Genomic DNA, 20,881 nt, shown 5'->3' with positions numbered 1-20,881 from the left:
CAGGGCCTATTGTGTTTTAATTATTTGTTTTCTTTTTGCCTTTCTTAAAATTTTTGATTCTTAAAAAGCCTTTACAACCTGGTGCCTTTCTGCTTTTCTGGTCTTGTACTGTACTTCCCCCCATGGCCTCTGCGATAAGGCACCACTAGACTCCCTGCTGTTGTTAATAGGAAGCTGTCCTTGAAGTAAGGAAGACCTGAATTTAAGTCTCTTCCTTTGGGTTATAAGACCCTCATCAGATCAGTTAACCTCTCCTTGCTTTAGGCCAGAGGGGTCAAACAGCCTGCTGGCAATACTCTGGTGTGCGCGGAACAAGATTAAAGTGTCATTGGGACATATTTAACAAAACAAACATGCAATAAAACAGGTGTTAATATGTGGTTTTCTACATCAATATGCTGCCACAGTTGGCTGTTTCTGTTCGAGTTTGACACTACTCTAGGCACTCTAAAACTGAGTTGCAGGGAAGGTTCTGACATACATTGGTAGAGGGAGTTTCCTCATCTGGGAGTTCCCTATCCCGATGAAACCATAGATCCAGTTCCTATCCCCAAAATTTTCTGTGGGAGGTTCTCTGGAGGGTGTGCAGAGTGGAGAAAGGTTTATAATGGGAAATGTTGCTGATGTGAAAACAAAAGCTATCATTAGAAGCCTGTCTAAATTTAAAACAGTTCAGAAAAGCCTCTTCCTGATCAGTAGCATCCTTACAGTACAGTCCTACTACTGGAGTCCCTGGGGAGGAACAGGAGGAGTTGGCAGCTTCCCTGGCAGCCGCCATATTCTACAAATGAGTCACTTGAAGTTGTTTCTTTTGAGATGATGGTGTTCCAGCCCTATAGACTCACCAGGAATAATATCATTTTGTTTTCTAAGCCTGGGTCCTCTAGGCTGGAAGTGCCAGGGCTAGTCACAGCCTCGATCCCCACTGCTGACGGTGCAGGGGTTTTGACCTGATTCCAACCTGGGCTGGATTACCCCTTCTTTAGGCAACCTGGTACATACACCCTCCCCCCCAGCACACACACTGTTAACAAATTGGTCAATAAATATTTATCTAGTACCTTCCACGTGCCAGGAAGTGTGCACTGATGTGTTAACTCAAACTTAGTATGGCTCAGAACCCCTGACTTCTAGAGGTCCAATGGCCTCAGCCTCTCCTGCAGCAGTAAGGCGGGCATGCACCTCCTATAGGGACGAGACCCTCTTTTTTCATTCATCACGGTTACTGAAGACCCAGAAGAGTTCTCACCATTAAAGTCCTTAGTGCTGCAAGGTAAGGTTTCATCAATCCAAATAACGTTTTTAAAAAAGGAGCACTGTTTTCACAATGTGACTAATGTGGAAATATGTTTAATATGATTGTATAGGTATAGCCTATATAAGATTGCATGCCATTGGGGAGTGGGGAGGGGGAAAATTTAGAACTCAAAATCTTATAAAAGAGAATGTTAAAAACTAAGAATAAATAAATTTAATAATAATTTTTAAACAAAAGTTCTGATCAGCCTTATTTCCCATTTATACACTCAAGAAACTGGATTGCTTTCCAGGCTCACGATCAGGCCTTCCTCTGCCAGACTCATCTTGCTGCTCCATCCTCAGAATCATTGGTCTTTTTCCATCTGCACTGAAATAACAGCCCCCTCTATGTTTTCCTTCTCCCCATTAGACTGTAAGCACCTTGAGAGCAGGAATCATCTCTCTTTTCTATTTGTATACCAAGCACTTAACACAGAATGGGCCTTACTTTAACGTATGTTTTTATTCATTCGTTCGTTACCAGGGCTTAGCATGGTAAAAACTTTTTTAAAGCATCAAATAAAGACTGCAGAACTCTGATACAAATTCAGTGACCAGTGTTTCACAGGTAACACCATTTTGGGGCAGGAGAACGCAGCGGGGCTCCTAACACTAACAGGTGCTAGCACAGGTTCACTTTTGATCCAGTCAGACAGGAAGACAGCTTCGGAGGGGTTAAATAAGCTTCCTTCATTCTAGTCTAGTCTTCTCAAAAGAATGTTGCTGATAATGAGAGCACGAACTACTACAACATTCTCTAATAACCCTTCTCACGGGGGCTGGCGTGAAGGGGGTGCAACTATGATGGGGTCACTCGAGACAAGCACAGCTTGCGCACTCACCCCAAGCAGGTCCCCACTCACTGACCAGGGCCCACTTGCTTTAGAGGGCAACAGACAAAGAAGGCATCTTGTCGACTTTAAGCTCACAGGTTAACTTTAGCAATATTGTCATAACCTAGCACAGCTCAGGCGTGCATTATGTCATCCCTATATCTCACTGTGCAAGCGTGGTGATGTTTTCAACCATAATTCATGGGAAATATTATCTAGGATTCTAGAACTATTATCTAAAAAGGAATAACAATTCTTCCTACACACACTAAAAGTCACTTTACTCACAACCAATCATGACTTCAAAAGACTTAATGGTAAAACATGCCCCATCTCAGCACAGATGTTGGTCAAGAGGTGTGGAATGAGGTTTGACTACACTTAATTCGTTAGAAGGAAGGGTTCAATGGAATGAGAGAGGAAGCAGGAATCATTAGGAAGTGACAATGATATAAAAAGAAGCACCAATAAAACATTTTTAAAAGTTACAATATAAAAAGGTGTGGTTTCTGAGCTGCAAAGACTGAAATAGTACCTTCACTGACAAGCTTGCAGATTCATCTAAGTATTGGTAATTGAAAATGTGACACTAAGGAGCAGCTAGGTGGCGTAGTGGATAGAGCTTAGGCCTTGGAGTCAGGAGGACCTGAGTTCAAATCATGCCTCAGACACTTAACACTAGCTATGTGACCCTTAACCCCGATTGCCTCACCAAAAAGCAAAAAAAAAAAAGTGACTCCAGAGTTAAATGATTCCAAGCACTCCTGCATTAATTGTATCTTCTATCAATGGAGGACCTTTTAGTGAAATAGTACAACCGGAACAATTATACAGGTTATGTATAAGAAATACTCTTAAAGCTGAGACCATGCAACTTAGAAGTCAAATCAATGTTCCTAGTCAAAGTTTGTTTCTTTGAACTTGTAACATAAAAGCCAAGAAGTCATGATGTAGAATGAGATACATTTTGGAACATAGTCAATTCCTTGACTATGCATATATTACAAGGTCTTGTTTTTCTGTGGGTGAGGAAGAGAAAATAAATGCTTAACTTGAAATTTTTTTTTAAAGAAGCCAAGAACCACAGTTCATGCCTTTGGCATACATTACGGGTCAAAGTTTACAAAGCCACATTTCTTTTCTTGACAATATTAAAATTGTCTAAGCCAGTTTAAATGTATCCCTTTGCCCTATTTGCTTTGTTATTTCACTGATATGACTATTCCCTCCATCAATGCAGATTGTATCTCCTTCTCCAGACCTTAATAATCTTCCAGAGTTGCTGTCCCCACCCCACTGGCAAAAAAAAATTCTATCACCTTATTGGCCAAACTTGTGCATATGGTCCTTAGACACTGCCGTACAATGTGCTGTGAAAACCATACTTTAAGCTAATGCTTCTTACAGAACTGCCAGACCTTGTGCTCTCCTGGAGGGTCCTCGAGAACCCAACCTCAGTTCCATACATCACAGTGATGTGGAAATATGACTTGAATGGAATGTTGGGAGCCAAGCTGTTCATGTGTAAAACTGAGTCAATCACATAGGACTCTTTTACAAGTTGCATTCTTCCAGATGACATAAGATAACCAAAGATATAATGGAACCTAAGAAGATTATTTTTAAAAAACTCCCATTAAATTCTATTATTTTATCAGATCACTTTAAGTACCTTCTCTAATCATTTTACTGAAATGAGTCACTGTTTGCCTCCCTACATCCTTTTATTATCTTGAGAAATATTATTGGGGAGCGAGGGGGGGAGAAATACTTACTCTTAACTACCAGAGGCAGAGTGCTAAAGTGGACTGTCCCTAGAGCCAGAAAGCCCTAGGTTCAAGTCCCGTGTCTGACCTATACTTAACTAGATGATCCTGCCTAAGTCCCATAACCCCCAGAAGGTCTAAAAAACCTTCTACTGTAAGTTTCAAGGAAGTGCTGACCTGCATTGTGGAGAGGCCACTCTTCACCGGTAGCTCTGAACACTAATAAAATCATGATCCAGAGAAAGCTCATTTATAGCCTCACAAGAAGCTGTTTCAGAAAATGTCACTTACTTGTCCCAGTTTACTGTTTCAAAGCTAAAAGTGACTTGTGCTCCCCTAAATTATTATATGCCTATAGTTCTTTTTCAAAATACCAATGAAGCTTTCCTTTGGCCATTAATTAAACCAATATACTAACTTGATACTTAAGAAAAGTTTGGAAAATGTACAATGATCAAAGATTTTATTACATTAAGATTTCTTATTCCTTTAATATTCAGAAACCAATTAAGGAGAACTACAGCCACCCAATTCAACTAAATGTTCATTTTGTTTCATTATCTGTTTTCTAAGATTACCAATGGTTTTTCAATTACTCAGAGACTGGCTACTTTTTAGTGATTTTTTTTTCAATTACAATATTGTAACCATGTATAATTTCTTTGGGTTCCGTTTGTTGATAAAACTTTCCTAAGCATCTATGAATTTTTCATATTTTTAACAACATATTAATATTCCACTTTATTAATCTAACAGTGTCCCTGAATATTAATTTTGCAAATGTATAACCTGTTTAGTTATCTGACATGCCTAAGTCAAAGGGCTGACACATAGTGACTAATAAAGGCTTTTTTATTTAATGGAAAAAATCAGGAAGATATTTCTAATTTATGATCCATTTAAAAGTAGAGTTGGTTATACTGATTAAAGAAATGCAAATCAAAACAACTCTGAGGTGCCACATCACACCTATCAGATTGGCCAACATGACAAAACAGGAAAATGATAAATGTTGGAGAAGATGTGGAAAAATTGGAACACTAATGCATTGTTGGTGGATTTGTGAAATGAGGCAACCATTTTGGAAAACCATTTGGAACTATGCCCAAAGGGCTATAAAAATGTGCATACCCTTTGACCCAGCAATAGCACTTCTAGGGCTGTATCCCAAAGAGATCATACAAATGGGAAAAGGACCCACATGGACAAAAATATTTATAGCAGCTCTTTTTGTAGTGGCAAAGAATTGGAAATTGAGAGGACACCCATCAATTGGGGAATGGCTGAACAAGTTGTGGTATATGAATGTAATGGAATACAGTTGTGCTAAAAGAAATGATGAACAGGTTGACTTCAGAAAAACCTGGAAAGACTCGTATACAAGGTCTGATGCTGAGTGAAATGAGCAGAACCGGGAGAATGTTGTGCACAGCCACATTATGGGATGACTAATATTGATAGACTCAACCCTTTTCAGCAATACAAGGATCTAAGATACCTCCAAAGGCCTCATGATGGAAAATGCTATCCACATCCAAAGAAAGAAATATGGACTTTGAATGCAGATTGAAGCATACTATTTGCTATTTTTTTTTCTTCTGTTGTGTTTTGTTTCCTCTTTCTGGTGGTTCCTCCTATTCTAATTATTACTTACAATATCACAATACTTACAATATATTTAACAGGAATGTATATGTATAGCCTATATGAGATTGCACGTGCTGTCTTGGGGAGGGAGGTAGGGAGAGAGGGGGAAAAGAATTTAAAACTCAAAAGCTTAAGGAAGTGATTGTTCATAATTCAAAATAAATTAATTTTTTAAAAATGTTTAAAAAGTAGAGTTGGTTAAGCCATTTGCAAAGTAATTTCAAGTAAAACGACCATATTTTAAATCATTTAATTACATGTTCCTTCTTTAATCAGAAAGCAAAATCTTAAAAGGAAATACCTCAACAGTTATTTGAAAAAATACAGGAATTCAGTCACCTCAAGATACAAACTGATCAAGAATAATTCATCCAAATATGACCAAATTCAATTAATCTGGAAAAAGGTATATAAAATGTTCAGTCATATGAAACTTTGTTAAAATCTTTATGAAATATAACACAAAGGTAGAAAAAGGTAGAAAAATGTACAAAATAGTTGGCAGGTTGACAAAATAAAGTAACACATAAGATGATAGCAGAAAAATATTTATAAAACTCCACTGTCTAGATAATCCAATATTACCAAATATCAAAGCAACAGGGAAAACTTCCATTTTAAAATTAAAGTCATTTTCCTTCACTCTTGAAATTAAGTTCTCTTCAAAGTATGTCTGTGGTATATGGTTCTAAAAGTCTTAAATTAGCAACACGCATGTTTTCAACAGCAAAGTCAAACAAGCTGGGGGTGAATTCTGTAAAATCTATTTTGGAAGAAATTGTCCTGCTACTGAAATTCATAATTAAATTAAAAGAAGACCTGGTCCTGTCACTGGAACAGGGTGGCAGTGAAGGAGAAAATTTCTGAGAATAACTTGGAACACAAACATTTCTGGACACATCTGGGTTAAACCTACACTCCAGGAGAAATGAGTCGCTCATCCACACAGAAATAAAGTTTAAAAAAAAAAAAAGATCAGCTCAGACAAGAGAAAAGTACAAAAACATCAGCCTAAAGAAGAGCTATCACAACCAAATATACAGTTTGTAACCCAGGCTTGTGGTTATTTTAAATACTTGCACACGAATATAAAATATACAAAGTCTATTTTTACTGTACATCAAGAAGAAATTTAATGACACAGGAAAATCAATGAAATAGCAAACTGGAATCAGTGTCTTTTACTGTACATGGCACCATCAGCACAGAGCACTAGGGGAACTCGGCTGCCAAACGGCTCACAGTGTCTTTGGGGATGTCAAGATGAATTCCTTCAAAATAGTGCAGGAACCTGTCCAAAGGGAAAAAATAAGAAATAGTTTGGTCATGTCTCTCTTCATCTAATGAAGACAGGCCACAAGAAATGTTCTGAGAGCCTTACCTTCTCTTATTCCTTTCTTGTTCTTTTAACTTCTCCATCCTACAGATGCTGCGGAGGGCTGGCAAGTATTCCGAGAGGCTGGCCTGCCTGCTGCTCCCCAGGTTTAGAAGAGATTTACCAGAAAATACAGCTTTTACAACTGCCAACCTCTTCTGTGCTTTGCTGCAAGTTAAAAAGGAAATAATCTTTTTATATATATCCAATAAAAACAGAACTGAACACTCAAACTGATTTCTCTTTCATCTTACACTGCTACAAAAATGAACTTTTTCCAGATATTGCTTTCATCGCATTATTCTTCTGTTCAAAAATCCTCAATGGCTCTTAAATGTCTATTGCATTGACCACACGTCTGCCCAGCATTGGAGGCTCCTTCCTAATCTGGCCCTGGTCCTACCTACCTGTCCAACCTGGACTCTCATCATCTCTCTCAGCTCCAGGCAGCAAAAACATCAGCCTAAAGAAGAGCTATCACAACCAAATATACAGTTTGTAACCCAGGCTTGTTGTTATTTTAAATACTTGCACACGAATATAAAATATACAAAGTCTATTTTTACTGTACATCAAGAAGAAATTTAATGACACAGGAAAATCAATGAAATAGCAAACTGGAATCAGTGTCTTTTACTGTACATGGCACCATCAGCACAGAAAACCTTGTCTTCTGCTGTGCAGTAATGACTTCAGAGTACATGTCATATTGACCTAAGCACCTGTGGTGTTAGAAGATTAGAAAATTCAACCCAAGGGATCATTCCCTCCCCATATTTCTATTACACTCAAAAAGACACTGGATTCTTGTTATGGCTCTCCAGGTGGGAGAAGCAGGGAGGAATATACTGGGAAACAAAGGCACCGTAAGGAGAAACCACATCGACAAAAATTCATCTAAAAAGAGGAACTCAGACTTACTCCACATCTGCGGCAGACTGACTGAAGTACACGTTATTTCTTTGTTCTGAAATATACAAAGTGAGGTCCCTGGTCAGATCTTTTCCTAACTTCTTGCAAGGGTTCAAAGAGCTTTCCAAAACTTTTGAAATCATGGAAGAGCACTTGGTAAAACTGAGCGCTTCCACGACTGCCTTCAGCTCTTCCGAGCCTTGGCAAGTCCAGCCATCACTGGGCTTTTGACTAAACTCATCACAAAGGCCATTTTTGACCTTGCCATTTGTCCAGTTAAAGTCTTCGTTTTTACCAAATTCTTTCTGTTCCCTTAGATCAGGTAAAAGGGAATCTAAGAAAGACATATTATCCATAAATTCAGTTAGCGAATTTAAACAATGAGAAACAAGAGCAGGGCATTTTTGTTGGTCCAGAGTTTCAGGAGGAAGAGAAACAAATATGTTGGATTCCAAGGGTTTCTTCTTCTTCCCTTTTGCACTCAGTTTGAGGGCAGAGCTACTCTCTTCTGAGCTCGAGGGTGGAATGGCTGATAGCAAACCAACACCTTCATCGGAATAATTCAAACTAGTGTCAAACAAGTCGCTGTCATCCAATACGATCATCTTCTTCCGACGCCTCATCTTCTTGGTCTTTGCCAGAGAACTGCCTTCTTCAGAGTGCTCGGTATTCAGAGGATTCTCATTCTTCCTCGGCGGTGGGGCAGATAAAGTTTCAGGCAAAATACCAAGGTCTTTTGATTCTGGAATGATGTGAACTGGCAATGGCAGAATGAATTCAAGATTATTATACAAAAAATCAACATTCTGCTTTTGGAATTCGGTGAGGAGCTGAATGAGTTTATTCCATTCTTCACGTGTTGTGATTTTATGCTGAAAAACAAGTATATGTTAAGAAATGTTTACATAATCATGACATTTACAATTTTCAAATTTCCTACTAATATTAATAGCAGGTGTGATGTTAGTGCACCTTCACGAAGCTGGACTACTTCTTTCTACCATATATTCCTCTTCAAGCCAACAAAGAACTGTGGCTTGGCCCTAATTTTTGCCTGGTTTTTATCTCATGATGAAGAATGAGCATTGCTCCACAGACTCCACAGTGATCAGCCAATCTATGTTAAAGTGAGGTTTGTGTTCCTTGCAATGACTTTTCATCAGAAACATCACAGCTATTTTATTCTAAACACTCTAGCTCTGAGATACAACCTTGGAAGAATAAATGACTAGAGGGGAAGCTTTTAATATGGCACTAGTTGTAAAAGTCAGGTAAACTGTTACAAAGAGAAACTGAAGACCTAAAAATTCAGGTGGGGGGAGCAAGGAGAAGAAAAGAGTGGACTCAAGTTAACATGATGGTTCTGAAAGTACCTTTATAAAGGAAAACAAATCCTCAGATGGAAGGACTATGTTCTTCACGCCAAGCAGACTCTCTGCACAGCCAATGTCACACTTTGGAAGGTCGGCAGGATCCTTGTGAGTGTGGGGCCGGTTTTTAGGGCAAGCGTCAGTTTGAGAGCAAATGAGTTCGGCATTCCCCTCACTCTCTCCTATGGGGTCACAGTTTAAGAGGATCTGTTATTGTTTCCCCTCAACAACTGCATAATAACAAACCATCACTTCAAAGTGAGGCCATGCTTAGCCACACTCTATTAACCCACCCTTCTACACCTACACACACACATACTTTATTCCTCCCTTGATAGGCCAGCTATATATTATTTTTTAAAAAAAGTCTTTGATATAGTAAACATTATTTTTGAAAAGACTAAACATTATTTTAATTTTACAAATAAAAAAAGTAATGCTATTAGTATGACAATCATTCATGGCTAATGTTACAACAACTATCCTAGAAAAATGAAGAGGGCCTTTAAAGTGATCTACTGTATGGATATAGATTGTTCACCAAATTTTAAAAGGCAACCAGGTGTAAAGGAGGGTGTCTTAACCTGAGGTTCAGATCACTGCATTTCAATATAATTGGTTTCCTTTGTAATCCTATGTTTTATTTTGTGCATTTAACATTATTCTGAGAAGGGGTCCACAGCCTTCACCAGATACTGCCAAAGTGGTCCAGGACACAAGAAAAGTCAAGAATTCCCAGGTGAGGGAAAAGCACTAGATTTTGAATCAGGAGACCTAGGTTTCAACCCTGACTTAATACTTAATGTGATTTAAAGTCTATGAGACTTAATGTCCTCATCTGTAAAATGGGGATCATAAAATGCATACTATTTAGCTCACAGAATTGAGTGGAAAAGTGCTTCAGAAACCTCAATGCATTATGATAATGAGTTATTATGGGTATTCTAGGACTATTTCTTGAAGCCTGACGAAAAGTTTTAAAGCCAGATACCAAATACTATCTTACATAGGAGTGAACTTGTAGAACTTACTACCAAGAGAAACTGAACAATCTGAAAATATAAACGGATTCAGTAAGTCTTTTAAGATCCTTTCTGGACATTTGGTGAGTAATCATAATTCTGGTATCGGTATTACAATTGTGCTTTTCTATAGAATGTCCTTTGATGCAATATAACATATGACATAATAACAGACTGGATAAATTGTTGGTTTGATTCAATATGGGTTACACTCCTACCCATAACTTTTATCATCCATCTCATTCCACTTTAACATAATACAAAATATAAACCACTTAATAATCTCTTCTTGAGTAAGCCATTTCCATCATTTGCTAGAAATCTGGTTCAAGATTCCTCTTTCTGCCAAGAAGCCTTTCTTAAGGAATCCCACCTTTGTCCAAGGTTTCTGCACACAGTAGACTATATGGAATCACTTTTGTGTTAAAGTTGCTTCCATCAATCTCACATATAAAAAGTCTGACTTCCCAAGTAAATGTTAGAAGTCTTCAAGGGCAAGGACCAGCTCTTATTTATTTTTTAATTCCAATCATGCCTATTATGGGCAATATTTGATTATTAACTAATTTATTTTACTCTGAGGTTTCCCCTGTAAGTTTTATCCTGTTCACCTATGAAGTGAACACTTAATAAGCTCAACTTATTCCAAGACATACAGGGCCCTCCCTTTACGAAAAAATCTGAATTTATTAAAGATAAATTAAGAGGTGATGTTAACATTTCAAAAGTTTCACTTTAATGACCAAGTGTGGGCCCAAAGGAAGAGATATGAGAAGGTACCTCACTCATTCTGCTTCTTTGCAAAGGTAGAGCAGCTACAGGTGTGGTACAATGCACACAATGTTGGACATTTTTGATAACTTGTTCAGTTTTTACTGAACTATCTTTTTTTAAAAATTCTTTGTTATAAGAGATGACTTTCTGAGTGGGGGAAGAAGAAGAGGTACAATGAGAAATCTAAGTGATATATAACTAAAGGATATCAATTAAAAAACTTTTTAAACACTTCAAGTCGGATACCTCAAAACAAAATATTTTAAGCATATTTAAGTGTTATACAGAAGATTCATTTATTCAAAGAGAGACTGGGAAACTTATGTTTAAATTTAAAGCTGAGTATTAGGAATCAATGCCATCTAAACATCAGTGAGAAATGCAAAAAACATCACTGTAACAATATTAACGGTAGCAAATGCGAGGAAGGAGAAACAAAAAGATTTCACTTTAAAAAAAATCAACTTAAATGTAACTTTTCAGTAACATCTCTACTATGCCAGGGGGACATGTCTAGCCTGGTACTTTGCACATAGTAGGTACTTAATAAATGATTACTGATTCAGTTTGTCTTAGATGATAAAAGGTGATAAATGATGGCTGAAATAGATTATATTATCAACTGCTTATAATGTCCATACTTACAGTTGGACACATCTTTTTAAACAGATCAACCCACCATGAAGTGATAATGGTTTTTCTTTTAAAAATCCACCTCCACTTCTAACCCAGAATTGTAAGTAGAGAATGCTTCTTCTGATATCACAATTATTAACAGTCAGCAAGGTGATAAAGTCTTTTACGTCTGTTCTTAAATTTTCTGCCAAACAGAGTGTCTGTAGATAGCTGGCAACGTTGAGCTACAAAGTGTAAAAGAAACATATAAAAAAGATTTTCCAATTAAATAGTTTCTAAAAAAAAGTCCTAAAAATAATAGCAATATCACAAATGCTTATTATCATAAGAGTAAAAAATTGAATTTGTGAGTTTTCCTAAAACTCAAAATATCTCCAAAGTTCTTTCAAGTAAAGAAATTGCTTTAGAAGTAAATATTCAGGAATGTGGTTTTATAATTAAAAGCGTATGATACCACAAAGAAGTGATATGACAAGGCAGCTCCCTGAAAACAGAAGCAAGGCCAAAAGGAATCACACACAAGCAGAACAGCCTTGAAAGTTACAAGTTGAATTTGTTATATACTTAAAAAGGAAAGCCAGCTTGACATAAGGGATTCCCAGTTGCAAGTACAATGCTCTCCTCTTCCACATAGCACATGGAAATACTCATTTTATTGGGTATTCATAATAAATTTGAAAAAGTACATCCCTGCCTCCCCACACACTCCTTTGCAGAGGTGGGAAATTAAGGGTATGAATAACGCAAATATTGTTAGACTTTTCTGATATCTTGTTTAGTTTTACTAAACTGTTTTTTTCACCATTCTTTTAAAATTCTTGTTATAAAGGATGACTATCAGAAAGAGAGGGTAACAGACATTAAGAAATGAAAGTGATATAAAAACAAAAGATTTCATTAAAATTTATTTTTAAAAAATGTGACTATACATTGCTGAAGCAAGGAAACTTTCCTCATTTGTTTGGACACCGTCAACATGAATCCGACCCCCTACAGAACTCCTAAAAAAAAAGCCCTCCTAAATACATAAATTAAGTTTCAGTTTATATATATTTAAAACTATGCAAAACTACTTAAGAGAATCCTTTTCACCCTGATTAGAGCTCCATAGTAATAACTGAATTTGCAAAATTTTACAAGGCTCAGTTAATACATTTTATTTACTAAGAGCTCTAAACAAGGTAATTATGATCAAACAATCTCTTCTAAAAAATTTGAATTTTGTTGAATGTTTTTGTTTGTGGACAGGAAGTTCAGAATTTTTTAAAAATCTAATTTCTATCTCTGGTCATAGATCTTCTTGTACAATATACCAATAATTCTTTTGAATCTATTTTAAAACACATTACCATATGAAAAGAACAGTTTGTAAGCTGAGTTATCTGGATTGGAGAGGAGCCTCTCCCCTCCCCCCAGTGTCACCTAAAGCTTTCAGGTCAATATTCATCAAGTAAGAAGCCCCTACACAAATAATAAATGCAATTTCCTTTAACCCACAAGCATGCAGAAGGCAAAACATTACTGGAGAGAAGTGTCCTGAATTTTATGGAAATGCTGGTGTCTTTTTAAATTCATGTGACTAAAAAGACCTTTTGCTTTTTGTTGGACCAGACAACTGCCAGCATCTCTTCCAGTTCTGACATTTTCTGATATCCTACTACATATAATATGCCGTGTTCACACTGTCATGCAAACCTTATGATTTAAAAAATACAACACATACCAAGGAGGGAGTTTTAAAGTTGATTTCCTGAAAGCATCCATCAAATGTTAAACTAAATGTTGGATCTGCAAAAACAAAGTTCTTAAATTAAGTTATCAATAAATTGGATATAGGTAGAGATAGCCAGCTTATCAGATGTGCAGAGGACACAGAGCTAGGTGAGATGAAACATCAGGCTAGAATATTGGGCTGAAACCGGTAAGCTTACATTTATCCTTAGTAAGTTTTAAGTCTTACATCTAGGTTCCAACATTTAACTTCACAAATGTAATATGGCGGATACACGAAGAGACAGTTCATCTAAAAAAGACCTGGGATTTTGTCAATCAAAAGTGTGCTCAGGCAACCAAAACTAAATGCACGAAGAGAGGCCTCGTGGCCAAGAGGAGACAGCCAACACTCTCGCAGCCTTGCTATGCTAGTGTTCCAGACCCTCTCTGGAATGCTGTGTTCACTTCTGGGCATGCTATTTCTGGGCGCACCATTTTTAGGAAGGCAGAGATAAGCTGGAAGTGACCAGTGTGGTAAAGTAAAGGACTTGAGGTCTTGCCATGTGAAAGTCAGCTGAAGGAAGGGGAGGGCTTTCCTCTAGAGCAGAGAACTCCTGGGTCAGGATGGGAGGTGGGGCACAGGAGAAGGGATTAGCTGTGTTCTGCTTGGCCTCTGAGCTGCTGTGGTAAGGAGCCTGGTCCACAAGCAGGCTGGATGAAGGACATTCCAATTCTGAGATTCTTCCGAATTCTAAAACAGCAGCACAGGCACTGGGCCTTTCAGGATGTACTTTCGTCATTAAAATACAATCTTTTCAGGAACTGAAATGCTCTTTATAACTTCACGTGTTAAATCACTGGCAACTAATAATAACACTGGTTACCTACATATTGCTCTAAAGTTTACAAAAAGCTTCTCATTCGATCCTCCGACAGGGAAGTCAGGCAGGGCGTGTATCACTGCATCGTGGATATGGAAAGTGAGATTTACTCAAAGCCATGCTGCTAAGAACAAGACAGACCAAGGTCTCAGGGATCCCAATCACAGGCTCTTTCCAGTTTTACCCCAATGACTCCACTCCTCCCTGCATGACTTTTCACCACTAGGGATGTAGTACAAAGAACACCAGATACAGATCCATGAATATATTAAAGGGGAAAAAAAATCCCACTAAGCAATTAACTTCAGGATAGATTTCCTAACTGAAAAGAAATGCATTGCCCGAATATTCTAAATCAACATAAACAAATTTTGCACAAGTCAGTTTTACCTACCACTTGTAGTAAGAATCACAGGCCTCTTGGTTGTTGCCATGAATGTCTTGATTGCATTTAGAAATCCAGCATCTTCATCAAATATCACATCAACCTAGGAGACATGCGCTGCTGTGAATGCCAAGTCCGGGGACAAGGGGATGACAGTTATTTTGTAAACAGTCACATATCTGGGTTGGATTAGATGATCTCTATCAGCCTATACTATAAAAGGCCTTTTCTAAGTTATACAGTAAAAGTATAAGCTAATTATTCTATATTAAACTAAGAAAATGCAAAGCCTTCTAAATAAAAAGTTTAGGCTCATTCAGAATATTTTCTAGCAGTAGGGGGCAGCTAGAGGGCATGTAGGGGGGATGGTGGATGGCTCCAGGCCTAGAGTCAGGAGACCCAAGTTCAAATCTGGCCTTGCACACTTACTAGCTGTGTGACTCTGAGCAAGTCACCTAATCCCAAATGCCTCCCCCCCCCCAAAAAAAGAAAAAAATACTTTCTAACATCCCTGAACTAGAATACAGATTGATGATATTCCAACTCCACAAACGTTCATTAAGTGTCAGACATTATATTCAGTGCTGGGGAAACAAGCAAAAATGACAACAGTCCTTACCCTCAAGTAAATTACATTTGACTTGGGGCAAACAATGTGTAACCACATAAAGACAAAAGAGTATAGAGGGCTGGGTACTTCAAAGGCCAAGGGCAAAAAATGCCAAGGGGTGCAGAAGGAAGAGCAAATGGGGAGATTTAACTGGCACGAGGCTGTGAGGGACTTTAGATGACAGAGGCATTTGTATTTTGTCAAAGAGGCAATAGGGAGCCAGAGGCTCACTATTTTTTACAGGAGGGTGACAGGGTCAGACCTGCTTTTGAGGACTAGCAAGGTGGCAGCTGTATAGGAGGTGAATGGGGCAAGGGCAGATTAGAGGCAAGGAGACCACTGAACAAAAGGGTGCAATGAAGGGACCAGACAAGAGCAAACCAGGCATGGCACCTGAGTGGATGTTGGGGGCCACTGGATGAGGCCAAGGGGGAGAGGTGCAGGATGGCTCCAAGGTTGTGAACCTTAGCGTCTACAAAGACGGCCCCTAAGCAGTGCTCAGACAGACAGATGACGGCTAAGAGGAGAATAAGAGAGCATATGGAGACACAGGTCAACAAGGCCAAATGCTGCAGAAGTAAAGGAGGAAGAGGAGGAGGAGGAAAAGGATGGAGAAAAGGCCACTGGATTTAGCAATTATAAGATGGGTGGTGACTTTAGAGAGAGTGGTTTTAATTGAGTGGTCGTCTCAGAAGCTAGACTGCAAGGGATTGAGAAATGGAAGAAATAAATGGTGTGTTCTTGTTTTTTTTTCCCCCAGAAGCTTGGCTGTGAAAGGCAGGAAATACTTTCATTTTAGTGCCCCCTCTTCAAAAAAATTTATTTCCTTAGGATTTGATATTTTCATTTGCTTTAAATAACACAATTTCTGTGTGTTTAATATATTACAGATATTTATATTTTTTCTATTTAGATACCATTTGTAATGTAAAAATGTAATCTTTAAATTTTCTATGTTCAAGTGTTTAGCCATAAAACAAAGGCATCAATATTTCTTTCTGTGGTATTAGTAATTCATAAATCTATGCCCTTACCTCCTCAAAAAGAATGAGAGATGTTGCATTTTTCCTGCTGGATTCCTCAGCTCCTAATTCCTTGACATTTGAGCTGGAGATGTTTGTCCATTTTGTTTGAGTGTCTTGTTTCTCCTCAGAAGAAATAATTTCTACATAGATGTGATATAAGCATATCATAACATTAACAGAGAACTGTTCCAATAGAATTAATTTGTTCTCACTGAATAAACTAATAAAAATAGAACTAAGTTATCAAAATGCCTAGAAATAGAATCTACAGAGTATCTGGGGTTTAATAAGTAACTCCTAGGAACTTAAAGAATATGTTTCATAATCTCTTTCTAATGTGTTGATGATACATCCTTTTGACTTGTATTTTGCTATTATGAATTCTTACCTTTATTATTCTTCTGGGGTTTCATCACTTCATTATTACTTTGTTTGGAAGACACCTTAAAATAATTTGCCGAAGTTTTGGGGGGGAGTCCTCGCTTTGCAACTCTTGGTGAAAGTGGAGGTTTCCTTGGCGATGTGAGAACTTTCTTAGGTGAGTTTAATTTTTCTACCAAAAACAAATATTATTTTAATCTTATTTAAAATTAATACTTCATGAGTTAAACTGTAGGTTGGAGTTCTCCATATCCCGTATCAACCTTGTATCAGATGAAATTATTTCAATCCCAGTCTACTTTAACTGTCACTTAAAGCACAATATGGGAAGATAGGGGAGAGGAGAAGGGTGTCAGAGCAGAACAAAGGACACTATTTAAGTGCAGTTTATGAATGCACTTTATTTTCAAGGTCAAAGAAAACTGTAGGCCACAAGCACTTCTTTTGGGTTAAGGTTATACAAAATGTTACAGTGGAGACTCAAAGGTAGAAAGCAATGCCTAGATCAGGGGTGGAGAACCTGTGGCCTTCAGGCCTCATGTGGCTGCAGTCAAAGGGCCGCACTTGAAGACCTGGAGGGCCACATGTGGCTGGCCTCGAGGCTGAAGGTTCCTCACTCCTAGCCTAGATGATGTATTTTTCTTTTTTTCTTTTTTGGGTTGTACCATGTTTTTTAATTTTTTTAATTTTTTAAATTTATTTTGATTTATTAATAATCACTTCCATACGCTTTTGAGTTGAAAATTTTTCTCCCCCTTCCTCCCCCCCACCTTCCCCATGATGGCGCACAATCTGATATAGTCTTTACATTTACATACCCACTAAACATATTTTCACATTAGTGAAGTTGTAAGTAAAAATTAAAACCAATAGGAGGAACCACTAGATGATGTATTTTTCAAACCTCACCCAGGAGAAGCCAATGATTTGTCCAGGCTCTCTTCAAAATGGAAGAATTCTCTTTTGTTTTTAATATTCACATTTCCTGTACTATTATACCGTATTTATTCTGTCTGTGCATAACAGGAAATCTGTCATTTTAAAAATACATTCTTTTATGAAGATTAGTTTTGTCCTTTGAAACAAAAAACAACAGTGCCGAAACCTGCTGCTTTTCCCTAATCCTTCCAGAACCCGATTTGTTGCAGAATCACATTGTCCAGCTGCCTCCTGGCCCACCCTGCTGCTAATCAACCTTCTAAATTTATCTCTCATGAACTTCCTAGCATATTCAAGGCCACAGCAATTCTGCAGGCAGCTTCCTACTTTCTCTTCTCAAGCTTTGCCTCCTGCACATCCTTTGCTTTCATATGACCATTAGAAAAATCTAGTGGGAGGCCCCTCCATATCCCCCTTTTCACTTGAACCCATCATTATCCATTCAATCCATCCTCCCCTTTCTCTCCAGGAAGATGTTCCTCAGAAGCCTTGTCTTGAAAGCTGTCATGCCCTCCTGGCTCTGAATCCTGGAGTCCATCTCCCCCGTCCTTTACCACTTCATTGCCACAATTACTCCTTCCCTTTCCATTAACTTCCACCTCACCCTCTCCACAGGCTCATTTCCTTCCACCTTCAGAAGTGCTCGGATCTTCTTTATGTTAAAAGAAATCCTTTCTGTTGGCTAGGACCTCAAGAGCCTGGTCAATCTGGCTTCCTGGAAGTAGTGAGAGCCTATTGGCCCATTACATGCCCATAGAACCGAAGTTCCTGGAGGGTAGGGATTAATTTTTGATTCTGCACCCTCTACCACATTGCTTTATGAGGGTCAGTGCCTGCTGCCAAACTTCTCAATCTATGGTTTTCCACTGCTCCTTTCTATCCACTCATCCCTTCTTAGTCCCCTGCAATCAGCCTTCTATGGGATCCACTCTCACAGCGATCCTTCTCCAAACCAATAAATCCACCTGAGGCCTCTCCCACCCACAGAGTTCTAAAATTTTCTCCTGACCAGTGGCTTCTGATCTAGCAATTCCCTGGTTCTCCACTGCCTATCTTCTCCTTCTCCTTTGCTGGCTTTTCCTCCTCTGCGGCTATCTTTAATTTTCTAACTTCTCTCTTTATATTCACTCCCAAGCTGAGCTCGTCCATTCTCATTGTTTCAGCAACACATCTGTGCTGAGGACTTCCAAACCTACATTTCCAACACAGACTTTTCCAAATCCTTTCCCTCTTTCCTTTCCCTAACCCATGAAGGCAAGAAAAACAAAACCTGTTACAAATACATAGCTGTGCAAAGCAAGTTCCTGCACTGGCCAGGTCCAAAAATAGAAAGAGAAGGAAAGAAGCTTCCATCTGCACCGGGTCCATCGGCTCTGTCTGAAGGTAGATAGTATGTTTTATCATAAGCCCTTTGGACTCCATGTTGGTCACTACCAACACTGACTTCTCATATGCACTTTAGGCCCCATTTTCTAATTTTTATTAGACACCTCCACATGGATGTTGTGCCATCACCTAAAGCTCAACACATTCCAAACAAACCAGCTCCACTTCTTAAAACATTCATTTCTTCAATGTTGTGTTTCTCTCTGTCTTCCAAGATGAAGATAATAAAAATGACAACCCTTAAAAGTCTGTAAAGTGCTTGGTGTATCATCTTGACAAAGCCTCACAACAACCTGGTAGGGTGGGTACTAGAGATAATTATGGTACACCTTTCAGAGATGAAGAAACCATGGCTTAGGAAGCTTCGATAATGTGCCCATGGTCACCTTGTACCAGAGAAGGGAAGCTAATCCACACACTTCAGATTCCAAAGCCAACACTCTATCCACTAGGCTATGCTGCCAATGTAGAAATAAAAGGCCTTGCTTGATTCTGCCTTCTCCTGTATAATCACCAGGCCCACCATCTTGTGCACAGTTGCCAGACTCTTTGGTAAAGCACAGCTTTCACCATGAAAGTCTCTGCTTAATTATTCCCACCTGTCTCTATCGCCACAAATCGAAACATTTTTGTTTAGCTTTCAAGCCTTTTAATAATCTGGGTCATATTTTATACCAGAAAACCATATTTCTTAAAGTTCTTCAATTATATACACTGCATTCTGGCCAGTTTGGGACATACCATATTCTTGTTCCCTCCAGCTCACTGCAGCACCACCCCCAGTTATCATTCCCCCAACTCTACCCATCAAAATTAAAGCCTATTCATCCTTTATTATTATTAATATCAAGTCCTATTATCTTTTTCAAGATGCCATGTCTAACCACTCCAATTCACATTCTTATCTTCTTTCTCTTGAATTCCTACTGGACTTAAGAGTCAAGACCACATGGTTGAATTGCTCTTTAATTGTTTGGGGGTGCACTATTTCTCTCCAATGAGATCTTAACTTCCTTGAGGTTAGGAGTACTCTCTTCTTCGCGTTTCCATCCCTCGCCCCCATCCCACCACCACAATCTCCAGCAGCTCCACTGACATACAGTGATGCTGCCTGGCGGCACCTTGCTAGTGTTCTGATAAGATTTTCAAAGGATTTTTCTTTGAAAGGCTACATGCAGTGCTTGCCAATACACCATTTACTTACTTGGTGATCTGCCTACGCTGTAGTTGTTAAAGAAACAAGGCTTATGTGAATTTACACCTTGCTTGTCCACTTGATGAGACTGAGTAGCTTCTTTGAGTTGAGAGAGAATTTGTCTACCACTACGTTGGGAAGAAGCATTAACTTCAAATATCTGTTAAAAAAAAAAACAAACCATGAAATTTAAAAAAGAGGGAACTGAGAATGTGAAATCTAAGATAACTCTTACACTCAGATTTTCAAGTACTTGAAATGAACCTTAAAGCCAAGCTCTTGAGCACAAGCATATACTGCAGCAGTCTTCCCTACTCCTGGTGGTCCCATGATAAGAACAGTGTTGCAAAGGGAATTCTCTTCCTCATCATCAGAAATGTCCTTAAAATCCATGCTGAATGAGAGATCTGGAAATATGAACAAACGCATACATACACGATTGGCAAATGATCAATCATCACTAGACAAGACATTCAAGTTTATATTTATTGTACGTAAGCAGGGACTTTCAACAAACAAATTAAATACCCTGAAATATTAATTATAAATCTAAATTAATTAATTGCTAGCCTAAGGGACAGCTAAGGGTCGAAGTAGACAGAGTGCTGGGCCTGAAGTCAGCAAGACTCATCTTCCTAAGTTCAAATCTGGCCTCAGACGCTTATTAGCTGTGTGTCTCGGGTAAGTCACTTAACCCTGTTGGCCTGAATTTCCTCATCTCTAGAATGCGCT

General features: G+C 38.4%; 1 protein-coding gene across 4 annotated transcripts in view; it reads right to left on the bottom strand.

The window, feature by feature from the left end:
* Positions 1–5,780: 5,780 nt before the first annotated feature.
* Positions 5,781–20,881, bottom strand: part of ATAD5 (ATPase family AAA domain containing 5) — a 28,175-nt gene continuing 13,074 nt past the window's right edge. For 3 of the 4 annotated variants that reach the window (XM_020963255.2, XM_020963256.2, XM_020963258.2), the window contains 11 exons: positions 20,414–20,556; positions 20,159–20,309; positions 16,637–16,801; positions 16,258–16,388; positions 14,623–14,716; positions 13,358–13,422; positions 11,678–11,858; positions 9,206–9,384; positions 7,842–8,704; positions 6,927–7,088; positions 5,781–6,836 (listed from right to left, as the gene is read on the bottom strand). In XM_020963255.2, coding sequence (XP_020818914.1) covers positions 6,758–6,836; positions 6,927–7,088; positions 7,842–8,704; positions 9,206–9,384; positions 11,678–11,858; positions 13,358–13,422; positions 14,623–14,716; positions 16,258–16,388; positions 16,637–16,801; positions 20,159–20,309; positions 20,414–20,556 — 2,213 coding nt within the window. In that variant the 3' untranslated portion in view covers positions 5,781–6,757. The remainder of the gene's footprint in view (positions 6,837–6,926; positions 7,089–7,841; positions 8,705–9,205; positions 9,385–11,677; positions 11,859–13,357; positions 13,423–14,622; positions 14,717–16,257; positions 16,389–16,636; positions 16,802–20,158; positions 20,310–20,413; positions 20,557–20,881) is intronic. The other variant, XM_020963259.2, reaches the window with a different exon arrangement.

The sequence above is a fragment of the Phascolarctos cinereus genome, unplaced genomic scaffold, assembly GCF_003287225.1.
Source record: "Phascolarctos cinereus isolate Bilbo 61053 unplaced genomic scaffold, phaCin_HiC Scaffold_5;HRSCAF=322, whole genome shotgun sequence".
Lineage (NCBI taxonomy): Eukaryota > Metazoa > Chordata > Mammalia > Diprotodontia > Phascolarctidae > Phascolarctos > Phascolarctos cinereus.
This window is presented reverse-complemented; position numbering and strand designations above follow the sequence as displayed.